The sequence below is a fragment of the Otolemur garnettii genome, unplaced genomic scaffold (genome assembly GCF_000181295.1).
Source record: "Otolemur garnettii isolate 467f Iridium unplaced genomic scaffold, OtoGar3 scaffold00205, whole genome shotgun sequence".
Classification (NCBI taxonomy): domain Eukaryota; kingdom Metazoa; phylum Chordata; class Mammalia; order Primates; family Galagidae; genus Otolemur; species Otolemur garnettii.
The window spans coordinates 1354747-1367556 of NW_003852600.1; the positions used below are offsets into that span (position 1 = coordinate 1354747).

The following is a 12810-nucleotide window of genomic DNA, read 5'->3' on the forward strand; positions in this document are numbered from 1 at the left end:
GGGCTCTGGTCTATCAGCAGGTGCGACTGCCCAGGCCGGGTGGGCTCTGGTCTGGAGACTTGGCTGGGCAGGTCACTTCACCTCTTCAGCCCTTTCTGCACCTGTGAAATGGGGGGACTAATACAGGTGGGCGTGTCTGGACTTACGGTGGGTGCCCCTTACTGTTTGTTGACTTTACATTGGGTTTACCAGGGTGTTAAATGCCTTTCGACTTAGGATACTTTTGACTTGGGGTGGGTTTATCAGTATGTAGCCCCACCATTTAGTCGGGGAGCCTGTACACGCTTAACCTGGCACAGGGAGACCGACCAATCAGTCAGTGTTACCAGTTTCTATTTTTAGTAGCCACCTTCCTTAGTGATGGCCTTGTTTTTCTTTCTCAGTTTTCTATAATCCTTTTTAGTAGATACAGTGGCTAATTTTGCCATCATGTTCAGAATATGAATCTGAAATCAACTGATAATGCCTTGAATGTTAAAACATCTTTTTAAATTTAATGTAAGAAGATCTGGGTGTTTGCAGATACCTGGAGTGTGTGGCAGAATCTGGACTATGTGGCCTCTGTCAGCCTGGATGGGCCGCTCCCCTGCAGCATCAGACTTTGTCTTTGTTTCTTACTTCTCTCCCCTTCTTCCCTCCTCTCATTACATGCTTCTCTGTTGAGAGCTACAGCCTGAGCACGGAGCCTGCTGGCAGCACGTTGTCAGCCGGGAGTCCAGAGAAAGCCTTACCACGGGGGTGCCACCATGTCGGCTCTAAATGACACAGACAGGCTTTGCAGAACACACTGCCCTGGAGTTAGAGAGGACTTTCTGCTCTTCTCCTGCCACTCTAATCTTGCCATAGAGAACAGGAGTTTTTCAGGAGATTTCCTAGGTCCATAAGTATGCTGCCCACCCCTCCCACAAAGATGTCTGTATCTGAGTACTTGGGGGCCTGTTAATTCTGCATGTGTTTAAGTGCAGACTGTCTGCTGGGCACTAAGCCAGGTGTGGTGAAAGTCGAGTTTCCGTTAGATCTTCAGAATCCACCCCTTCATTTTCATCAGATCCTTAAATTTGGTGAGATTGATAAGGCAGAGTGTCTAAGCACAGATGGGCGCCTTCTCTTCTGCCGCAGATCTCAGCCGGTCTGAGTCGCACTTCAGCTTGAGCCTGGGGTCCACCGGGTCTGTGCTCTGCTCCATCTTGTCCTAATGACTTTCAGAGACACCAGGTCTTCCACTCCCTGCTGACAGTCAGTCAGATACAGGCATGACCACCAATTATGGCCACATCTCATTACCTCACTGCTGTAGGCTGGGCTTCTAGAAAATTCTAGAATTTTCATCCAGCAGTGGTATTTTTTCTTCTCCCAAGCCAGACACAGAAGAGGGCATAAAAAGTGCCACTGGGTCTTTCTATAGCTGGTCCAGGAGGTCAGAATATGGTGATTTCTTAAGCTACTGCCTCACTGAAGTGCAGCTTGCTATGCTTACAGGAGGCTCTTTGTCTTTGGGAATTTTTGCAAATTGTTTTTTCAAGTAAGCATCTGAAGCATTTTGGAAAGAATTTTTTTAAAGCATTTTGGAAAGAACTGTTGTTAGATGCCAAGTTTTCTTCTGAGATAATATGAAAAGTTTGAAAAGATTTTGCACAAATTTAAAAGACCTTAAAACTGTTCAAAGAGGTGCAGTGGCTCAACACCTACAGTCCCAGCACTTTGGGAGGCTAAAGGCAAGAAGATTGCGTGAGGCCAGGAGTTCAAGACCGGCCTGAGCAACAGAGGAAAATCCGGTCCTTATAAAAAATATAAGAAAAAGAAGAAAAAAGAGTTGAGTCAATGGCGCGTGCCTATAGTCCTAGCTCCTCAGGAGGCTAAAGTGGGAGGATTGCTTGGTCCCAAGACGTGGAGGCTGCAGTGAGCTATAATTACACCACTGCACTCCAGCGTGGGCGACAGAGTGAGACCCGTCTCCAGGAAAAAAAAATGTTTAAAGGATATAGTTACTATGAGCATATCTGTCATCATACTGTTATCTGAGTACTCTGACTTTAACTAACATGTAATGTTCTGTTTTTAAAAAGGAAAATGAAAGATTATATTATCAAGTAAAAGACCTCCAAGAACAAAACAAGAAAAACGAGGCACGAATGTTTAAGGAAAACCAGAGTTTACTCAGTGAGTTGGCCTCCTTAAAGTAAGTCCTTTTCCAGTCCTAACATCAGATATACAGAGACTGTTTCCAAGCATTTTATTGTTATTTTTAGTTAGAAACTATAAACCTTGAATTTTACATGTATGTATTTTCATTTGTACTCTGATTTCTAGTTTAGAACTTTTAGGTATTTAATATTCAGTGGATTTTCCTTTCAGTGTTAGGTGACTAGTACATGCTTAAGTATTTCCAACATATTTATATTTGAACTCATATGAATTTGTAAGTGATTCAAACATCAGTTTCAGGAAATTGAATATACAGTATTCCTTTCAATTAGTCATTAAACCTGACATCCTTAACTATTTCTGAAGCTACCATGTGACTAATAATGCTAAAAAGAAAAAAAATACAGCATCATTTACTATTGTAGGTCAGATTCTATAGACGCAGAGCCTGTGGTGAGGACTGTGGTGGTGACCCCCTGGAGGATACTCAGGGGAGGGGGCAAGGGAAGGACAGGACGGGTGTGGTCTGAGCAGGAGAGAGGGGAGGGGCTGCTATTGGCCAGAGAACAACACTGTGAGGACTCAACACAGAACTCTTAGAAGTGATCAAGGAATACAGCAGTGTCTCAGGGTACAAAAGCAATACTCACAAATCAGTAGCTTTTATATATACCAATAATAGTCAAGCTGAATAAACAGTCAAAGACTCTATTCCCTTTACAGTCGTGCCAAAGAAGATGAAATATTTGGGAATTTACCTAACAAAGGATGTCAAAGATCTCTGTAAAGAGAATTATGAAACTCTGAGAAAAGAAATAGCTGATGATGTTAACAAATGGAAAAACATACCATGCTCATGGCTGGGAAGAATCAACATTGTTAAAATGTCCATACTACCCAAAGCAATATACAGATTTAATGCAATCCCTATTAAAGCACCACTGTCATACTTTAAAGATATGGAAAGAAATAGTACTTCATTTTATATGGAACCAGAAAAAAACCTCGAATAGCCAAGACATTACTCAGGAATAAAAACAAATCAGGAGGAATCACGCTACTAGACTTCAAACTATACTATAAATTGATAGTTATCAAAACAGCATGGTACTGGCACAAAAATAGAGAGATAGATATATGGAACAGAATTGAGAACCAAGAGATGAACCCAGACACTTATCATCATTTGATTTTTGATAAGCCTATCAAAAATATAAATTGGGGGAAAGATTCCTTATTTAACAAATGGTGCTGGGAGAATTGGCTGGCGACTTGCAGAAGACTGAAACTGGACCCACACCTTTCACCAGTAACCAAAATTGACTCTTAAGACGTGAAACTATAAAGGTTCTTGGAGAGAGTGCAGGAAAAACACTTGAAGAAACTGGCCTGGGAGAATATTTTATGAGGAAGACCCCCCAGGCAATTGAAGCAACACCAAAAATACATTACTGGGACCTGATCAAACTAAAAAGCTTTTGCACAGCAAGAACATAGTAAGTAAAGCAAGCAGACAGCCCTCAGAATGGGAGAGGATATTTGCAGGTTATGCTTCTGACAAAGGTTTGATAACCAGAATCCATAGAGAACTCAAACTTATTAGTAAGAAAAGAACAAGAAATCCCATTTCATTGTGGGCAAGGGACTTGAACAGAAGCCTCTCTGAAGAAGACAGGAGCATGGTCAACAGACACATGAAAAAATGCTCATCATCTTTAATCATCAGAGAAATGCAAATCAAAACCACTTTGAGATATCTGACTCCTGTAAGAGTGGCTCACATAACAAAATCCCAAAACTACAGATGCTGGCATGGATGTAGAGAAAAGGGAACTTTTCTGCACTGCTGGTGGGAGTACAAACTAATATGTCACTTTGGAAAGAAATATGGAGAATACTCAGGGATCTAAAAGTAGACCTCCCATTTGATCCTGCAATTCGTCTACTAGGTTTATATCCAAAAGACCAAAAATCACTTATAACAAAGATATTTGAACCAGATTGTTCATTGCAGCTGAATTCATAATAGCCAAGTCATGGAAGAAACCCAAGTGTCCATCCATCCATGAATGGATTAATAAATTATGGTAATATATACCTTGGAATATTGTGCTGCCTTTAAAAAGGTGGAGACTTTACCTCTTTTATGTTTACATGGATGGGGCTGGAACATATCCAACTTAGTAAAGTATCTCGAGAATGGAAGAAAAAATATCCCATATACTCAGTACTGTTATGAAACCAATTTACAATCACTCACACTTTCATATGAAAAATAGATCACAACTATGGCCCAAGATGAAGGAAGGAGGAGGAAGGGATGGGAAGGGAAGGGGAAGGTCAGATCGAGGAAAGGTGAATGGTGGGATCACACCCATGGTGCATAATGCAAGGGTACATTCCAGATCTATTAGTATAGAGCATAAATGTCTTACCACAATAACTAAATGAGATGAGGTATATATTAACCAGTGTGATGTCAGCATTCCTAATTCTATATAAAATCAGCACTTGTACCCCATAAATGCATTAACATTTACATGATCTATGTGTTTATGATTTAATTTAAAAAAATAAAATAAAATAAAGAAACACTGTGAGTTTTCAGCCTGCAATGGCCACAGTACCCAGCACCTAGCACCCACTGAGGGGCCGTACCAGACCTCAGGGCTTTTAGACATTCCTACTAACAAGCCTGACATGTTAAGTGAGAAAGCTGAATATAAAAAATGGACAAACTAGGGAATCCTCTTTTAGGAAATGACATGTCTGTGCATCATTTTACATCAATACCTGACATCTCAGGCAGGACCTCAGGTGGGACGTCATGGAAGCAGCTTCAGTGGCCATGAGTCTTGTGAACGTCACCTTGAGGGCTCGAGTGTGCTGAACCACAGCCTCAGAGTAGCTGGGTCTACAGGCGCCTACCACCAAGCTCAGCTCGTTTCTCTATATTTTTGTAGAGACAGGGTCTGGCTCTTACTCAGGCTGGTGTCAAACTCTTGGCCTCAAGTGATCCTCCCACCTAAGACCCCTAAGACCTTGGTAACCAGCTCTTGCCTCATTTTTTATCATAGACTGGGGCCTGTGAGTGGTGGCCGATAGCTCATCTGCACAGTCAGGGCAGCCTCCCTCGGCAGACCTTGCAGTCACGCTGGGGGCAAGCTGAGGGCACCTGTGTGTAGATGTTCTTGTTTCTTCCTGTTTGCAGCTTTCTAGAACCCCAGGCCAACTGTGACCACCAGAAAGGTTCAATGCTGAGTGAAAGCCTGTAAACATCTGCTTTCCTTCCTGATGCTTCAATAAAATATCTTAAAATATCACATCTTATGCGAACCTGACTTCAGAAACCAAAACTGAAGCCCTGAATTATCTTTCGCCATGAAGCAAAGATTTTCTTTAGCACATTGGGGTTAGATGAGGTTCTGTGGATTCCTCAACTCCTGTATAATGTCTCTGAAAAACAGAAAAATTTAATCTAAGGTCCAAAGAGTAGACAGTGTTGGTTTTGTTAGTTTCCACGTATAAGATGGACAATTTGTGCTTCTCAGAAAGGGGTCCTGACGACGTGGCCGGAGCTCCCTGACACTGCAGGAGTGATGCAGCCCATCTTTCTGGGCCACTGATTTTATTTTTCTTTGAGAATTGGAAGGAAATATTTTTATATTACAAATAAACCACTAATCAATTCTTAGATTTAACATAAGCAATTTTCTTAAAGTATACTTCTCTTTTAGTATGTGTATTTAATCTTTAGATTAAATAGAATTTTTACATTCAGTTACTCATATATTCCCAACCTTTATTAGTTTTTTTTATTTTAAGAATTAAACAATTGTATTGAAAAGAATATATCTTGTTTAAAAAAAGAAACAATGCTTTTTCTTTTCAAAATAAATCAGAGAACAGGTGCACAAAAGTCGTTTCCGAACTCAAGCAGGTGAAGATTCGGAGCCCACCAGAGACCAGAGTTTCACAGATCTGTTAGCAGAGCTGCGGATGGCACAGGTAAGTGTGTGAGGATTTTAACTGTTAGGCATAGTAAAGATGGCCGTAAAAACCCTGAATGCGTAAAAAATGTATTTGTCATATTGTCTGTAAATAAGATCTGTTTATAAAATTCATACCATTTAAAAACTGAGAAGAAATCTCTAAGATTTGCATTTAGTATATGCAGACCTCACACAGGTGTGTCCAGCCTTTTGGCTTCTCTGCACCCCACGGGAAGAAGAGGAGTGGTATTGGGCCTCACATTAAATACATAAACACTAACGAAAGCTGGTGACAAAAAAGAAGATTTGTGCATAATCTCCATGATGTCCACCACCACGGAGAAGCAGAAAAGCCCTCATGTAATTCACATGCGGCTGCGGCCCAGGCTGGATACCTGGGGAGTGGAGAGGGCTGATAACTCAGTTCCTCCCCTGGCTTGCCCTGTGGAGCCCGTCAGGCACAGCTTTGTTTGGGGTTTGTTTACCTTATTTAGACAGACTCCTCAGTGGATAGCGTACAGCTAAAACAGGATGGTTTGGAGGTGATTACTCACCTTTATAAGTTAGTTGCTTTTTGCCTGCCTCCTGAAGTAGACTGTGCACTTCCAGGGAACAGAGACTCCATATTCTATAAATATTTGTATCCAGAACCTAACATGGGAGATGCAATGCTGCTCCCTAAGTTCTTTCTTTGTTTTTTTATCAGCCCCATCCCAGGAACTCTGTGCTGCCCCACTGACCAGTCCCAGTGACCTCAGGGCTACTCTGGCACCTTCCACACAGCCCCCCAGGACTGTTACTCTCCCACCCGCTCCCCCACCCCCACCCGTAGCACTAAGCTGAAAAGCCCTTCCAGTCTGTGCTTCCAGTTATCTACCACTTTTAATAAGACCTTTTCTATACGGAGTTAGGTTTCATAGAAATCTAAACATACTATAGTATAACAGCTGATGATTAACAGATTTTTGTATATAAAATGCAGCTTTATGTTTGAATTCATTAGGGAACTTTCTTTGTGGGGGGTGTTTATATGTATACTTGTGTCTTTGTGCACACCTGCGTATATGCGTGTGTGAGAGTATGTGTGCGTGTGATACATGTGAATTACAGGCACATAGGGAGGTAGAAAGAGTAAATGAATGATTGGATCCTCCTTTATCAGTAGGTCTCAAAAATTAGCAAGTTAAACAAATACATTTTGCTATATTTTATGGAAAGTTTGGGAGAACCTGGTAAGCTTTCAAGCATAGTATTAGTTCTATTCCTAGGTTGCTATTAGTGACCTTTTGAAAGTTGTAATTTGAACATAGTATTATGACAAATCAAGAATTTGGAAACGTCCACTAAAATACACACAAAATATAAACAGATAAAATAAAATAAGCATCTTGTACTTGAATAACTGAGCTCTTAAGAAATTAAGAGAAATCTTTATTAGCCAAAACTAAGGAGATAAAAAACAGCAGTAAACTCCTTCCACACAGTCTACCAGGGTAGTAACCATGAGGCCTGAGCTTTAACAGCAAGACAGCAAGGTGTAGATGGCGTCTTCAAAGGCCCTCGTCTTCCAGCAGAATCTCCATCTGCCTTTACAGGAAGCTGAGGTGCCGAGCAGGCGTTTCTGTGCTGCTTGGTCTCTGAGCAGGGAGGGGATGGCCTCTCCTGCTCCATGCACCTGCTTTCCTGGTCCTTGGTGACGCCACCTCCTCTGCCTGTGTCTGTTTCAGTGTTTGAGTTGACCCTGCAGTGCTCAAGAAAACAAACTGGTTCTGACGCTGGGCAGGGGACGTGTGGCCTCAAGGCTACCTGTGGCCCTCTAGTATTCCCAAGTGCAGCCCCAACTGATTTCCAAACTTCACAAAACAAATTTCTGTATGAAAAAGATGTGCTCTGTAAAGTGTGGATTCAGTCAAAAGGCTGCACTCAAGGTCCAGAAGGCCACACAAGAGCCCCCAGCTGGAGGTTCCCTGGTTCTGAGAGGTCTGTGCCCTTCACCCGGCTCACAGGGTCCTGCTGATGTTTGCTGTCAATGCAAAGAGCAAAGCCCAGAGCAGCAGTCCCCCACCACAACCACGCCATGAGGCGGTTCACAGCAGGATCAGGACCTCAGTAGAATACTGAGTAGCAGCAGTACAGTAAGTACACTTAAAATGATTACATATAAAAAACAAGAAGAAAAGAACCAAACAGGTCAGGAAAATTCAAGAGCTCAGTAAACAGAACTCTGGAAGTGAAATAGGATTCTGGAACTTAAAACTAAGCAGAAGAATTAAATAGAGGATCATAAACAACCAGGAGAAAAGTTGGCAGACTGAGCGGCAGGTCTCAGGGACTGAGATACGAGATCTGCTAAGACCTACCCAAATATTGTGATAGGTAATAAGGAGAATTTGCTGAAGTGATAAGAGATGCGTCTCATAGTCAGGACGGAGTGAAAACCCCCAGCGAGGCCCCACTCGGTGTAGCACCAAAGGCAAGAAAACTTGAAAGAAATCAGAAGAAAACCAAAGTGTTAGTCTAAGATCATAGTAAAAATTATTTGGAGTTTTCTTTTGCGTGCTCATACTGAAAGATGGATTACAAATAATGTGTCTTTTCATTTACGTTGATACTCTGAAGTCAAATAGTTCCAGAAGAAAATTATTGAGATGATCTATAAAATAATCATAATCATCTATATTATTGATTGAGATGATCTATAAATAATCATTATCACCTATAATGATAATCACATCAAGTGTATTTATATACAGTCTAATGAGCCTTAAAAATTAGTACCTATTAGTGTTTTCTTAAAATGTTAGCACTTTATAAAATGTGGATGGAAATATAATAAAAGCCGACATCCTGGGCCTTCTCCCGCCAGTGTTGCAGGGCTGGGAGGAGACTGGGCACCTGCTCTCATAATAAAAGCCGACATCCTGGGCCTTCTCCTGCCAGAGTTGCAGGGCTGGGAGGGAGGAGACTGGGCACCTGCTCTCATAATAAAAGCCGACATCCTGAGCCTTCTCCCGCCAGTGTTGCAGGGCTGGGAGGAGACTGGGCACCTGCTCTCATAATAAAAGCCGACATCCTGAGCCTTCTCCTGCCAGTGTCGCAGGGAGGGAGGAGACTGGGCACCTGCCCTGTGCCCGGGGAGACAGGCAGTAAATAGCCAAATTCATAACTATAGATAGAAGTAAATGTTTCAAAGAAAATAAAAGTAGAGGATAATGGGAGGCAGGCAGAAGCAAGGCTGCTTTTACACAGATGGACAGAAGGGGTGTTGGAGTAAGAGCTGAGAAGCGGCAGCTGGGCACCGCAGGGCTCCAGCCAGTGGGGAAAGCAGTTGCAGGAGCCCCGAGTCAGGGTGTGTGTTCCCTGGGAGCAGAGGCCTCTGGGGCGGAGGTGGATGAAGCCAGGAGTGGTGGAAGGTGAGATCAGAGGCAGGCAGACACCTCTCTGAACGTCTGCACAGTGACCTTTGAGGGACAGCAGTCTAGGCAGCCACAGCTCGTACTTCAGGACTGATAGGGCATTCTGACTTTCTTAGAAAGGGACAGTCTTGGTTCCCAGACTTGTGCAAGCCTAGAGTGGATGTCCATTTACACATCGATAGCATGAACACAAGATGTTTAAGGTTCCTTTCAACATGGAAATTCTGTAATTCATGAAGGAGGCACTGCTGGAGATCATTTCTTTTTTGGGGGGGGGGGTGAGGGGACAGAGTCTCACTCTGTGGCCCTGGGTAGAATGCTATGGTCTCATAGCTCATAGCAACCTCTAACTCTTGGGCTCAAGTGATCCTCCTGCCTCAGCTTCCCAAGAGGCTGGGACTACAGGCTTCTGCCACAATGCCCAGCTATTTTTTCTATTTTTAGTGGAGACAGGGTCTCACTCTTGCTCGGGCTGGTCTTGAAGTGCTGAGCTCAAGGGATCCTTCTCTCTCAGATTCCCAAAGTGCTGGGATTACAGGTGTGAGCCACTGCACCCAGCTTAGAGAGCATTTCTAAACTGATGGAACTAATAAACAGAAGGTGTTCACAGAAAGTTACCTGAAAATTCAAAAACTAGAAAGTCAGTGCTTTTCTGAAAAAACACAGCTACAGGAGATCCCAGATGCCATGCTAGAATGACGCAGTGAAGTCCGTGCTGTAGTCTGAAACCAGGATGGCACAGTGCACTAGGAAGATACTTGTTATCTTTATAAGACTGAATTTTAAGTTGTAATGTAGTATGATACAGAATATGTAAGAATTTTCTGTTGTGAAACTTAACTACACCTACACCAAGTGTAGGGCCGAGCGACCAAGGGTTTCAGGGCCATCTCCTGAGTACACACCACGCGCTCAGTACTGTAAACAGAAGGTAATAAATCAGTCTTGGCCCCACAGAGCACTCCGTCTAATGGGGAGAAGGGGTGTGTGTGAATCAGGGGTGCATGGAGCAGTAAATAACGAATGCCCTGCATGGAGGGGTGGCAGACGTGGGCTCAGGATGGCGTGTCAGGAGGAGCTCAGCTTCATTTAACTGAGCTTCAAAGTTTAAATATGTTTTTTGCCAAGTAGAGGAACAGGCCACAGTAGTATGGAATGTGGGGCATAGTGAGAAATCCTTTGCCTGTTTTTGTCTGAAGCATTTTTATGCATAGTCTGTGAAATTAAATTCTGCTTCCAAGTTACCAGGTGATATATGGGGTGGTGGTGAGTGAAGAAGATGAAACAGTGTGCCCGTGGCCAGGATGGGTCTGCTGGGCTAGTCAGGGCAGTCAGGAAGGCTTCCTGGCTTTATTTGAGCAGAGATCCAGATGACCAGCTGGGATAGGTGCCGGGCTGCCTGGGGGCAGAGCACTCAAGGCAGCAGCATGCTGGGCATCTAGAGATGACCAGCTGGGGTAGGTGCCGGGCTGCCTGGGGCAGAGCACTGTAGGCAGGGGGGACAGTGTGAACCCTGGATGCAGCCGCGTGCAGGGCGTCCAGAGCACAACGCAGAGGCCTCTGGTTAAAGTGGAATGGGGTGGGTTAACAGGGATGCGGCCAGTCCTGGGAAGGCACTGGAGCTCATGGTAAGGACTTTGGGTTAACTCAATAGGAGCCAACAGCATCTCAGACTCAGCAGCCAACCCTCTGTTGTTGTGAGGAAAACAGGTGGGAAGGGCTGAGGGGAGGAGAGACAGACCAGGGAAGGGCTATGGCAGCAGTCCAGGGGAGAGAGCTAGTGAGTCATCTCACGGAAGAAGCTGGGACAGTGGGCTGCAGGTCCTCAGTGCTGTGCCGAGATGGGTGGGACCGACTCCAGTAGGCTGTGGGAGCCGCTGACGGTTCTGGGCGGGGAAGGTGGCACTGAGTGGCAGCAGAGTTGAGCCTCAGGGATCTGTTTCACAGCAAGATCTATGGTGCTGGAGAAGGGGAGACTGGACCACAGTTCATCATGGTTGGAAATGACTTGCTATTGTGTTTCTTTGAATGTCAAGAAAGAAAAAAACGGTTTATTGGAAGAGATCAAAAGGCTGAAGCAAGACAAACAAGGTCTTGAAGTCGACTTAGAGAAGATGAAGAAGGAGAAGGACCAGGCCAGGGGCGAGGCCGCTCAGGCCACAGGTAGAATCCCAGCCCAAAGGGCTCAGCTCTGACTTATAGCCATCCACTGTTGAATTTAAGGCATAGTAATTGAATATATAGTCAAAATGCTGTTCCTTAAAGTATCTTAGAAATGTTTTTAGTTATTAAAAAAGGATTTAAAAGTGTGTGTATTGGATTGGTTTTAATAGGAATAATTGCAAGATTAATGAAAATCAAGAATTATTTTGATTCATAGCATTTTATGATGTCTGATTGTTCACACAGCCTTCACCCCTGCTGGACTCTAACCTTCCTGTGGGCAGGGTCTGTCTCTTTAATCTATGGTCTGAAACCTTATGAATTCTGAAGTATTTGCCAAGTTAATAAATGCCAGCGTGTTGTGCTTTATAGAGAGCAGAAAGAAAAAGACGGCACGGTCCCCACCAGGGCAACAGCGGAGGTAGCTTTAATCTAAGAAAAAAGTCACAAACATGAGAGGAGATGGGTGTTAAACAGGGGTTCAGGGGTGGTGGCCTTGCCACCTCATAAGATGTGAACGCCAAGGGTAGGAGGAGCCTGCTGCAGGCATCCTTGACATGCAGTGGCCAGGCACAGGCCAGAAAGGTTGGAGAGCAGAGCCCTGTGTGCCCAAGGGGGGCCCTTCTCTGTGACTGACAAGTCACAGTGGAAGATATAGGTAGAGATACTCATTCTTCCTACTTATAAACAGAATGGTATTTGCCTTCCTCCTCTGTAAAATAGAGTGATAACAATATCCAAGATAAAAGTTTGTTATGGTAAATGAAATAATGTATAGTAATTGTGTATTTGCCATTGTTACTTTGTAATATAATTATAGGCTTGCAATTTTTTCATCTCTTGAATCCAACATTTGTTTTCCCCTGGCAACTTGCATAATGAAAGTCAGCAGGAAAACAATTGATTTATCAGAACAGTCTTCACTCCCAGCTCTGCCACAAGGTGAAGGTGTGGGCTGTGCATGCAGCCCCTCATCCCACCGACTGGCAGACAGAAGTCCATGCTGCTCTGGGTCTGGCCTGTGCATGCGGCCCCTCGTCCCTGCAAACTGGCAGACAGAAGTCCATGCTGCTCTGGGTCTGGGCTGTGCATGC

The 12810-nt window shown here is 43.8% G+C and overlaps 1 protein-coding gene across 1 annotated transcript in view; it reads left to right on the forward strand.

Annotated features, from left to right (window-relative positions):
- Window positions 1–12810, forward strand: part of CEP162 (centrosomal protein 162) — a 99951-nt gene that overhangs the window by 53079 nt on the left and 34062 nt on the right. The window contains exons 16-18 of the mRNA XM_003801303.1: window positions 2056–2179; window positions 6048–6153; window positions 11590–11716. Coding sequence (XP_003801351.1) covers window positions 2056–2179; window positions 6048–6153; window positions 11590–11716 — 357 coding nt within the window. The remainder of the gene's footprint in view (window positions 1–2055; window positions 2180–6047; window positions 6154–11589; window positions 11717–12810) is intronic.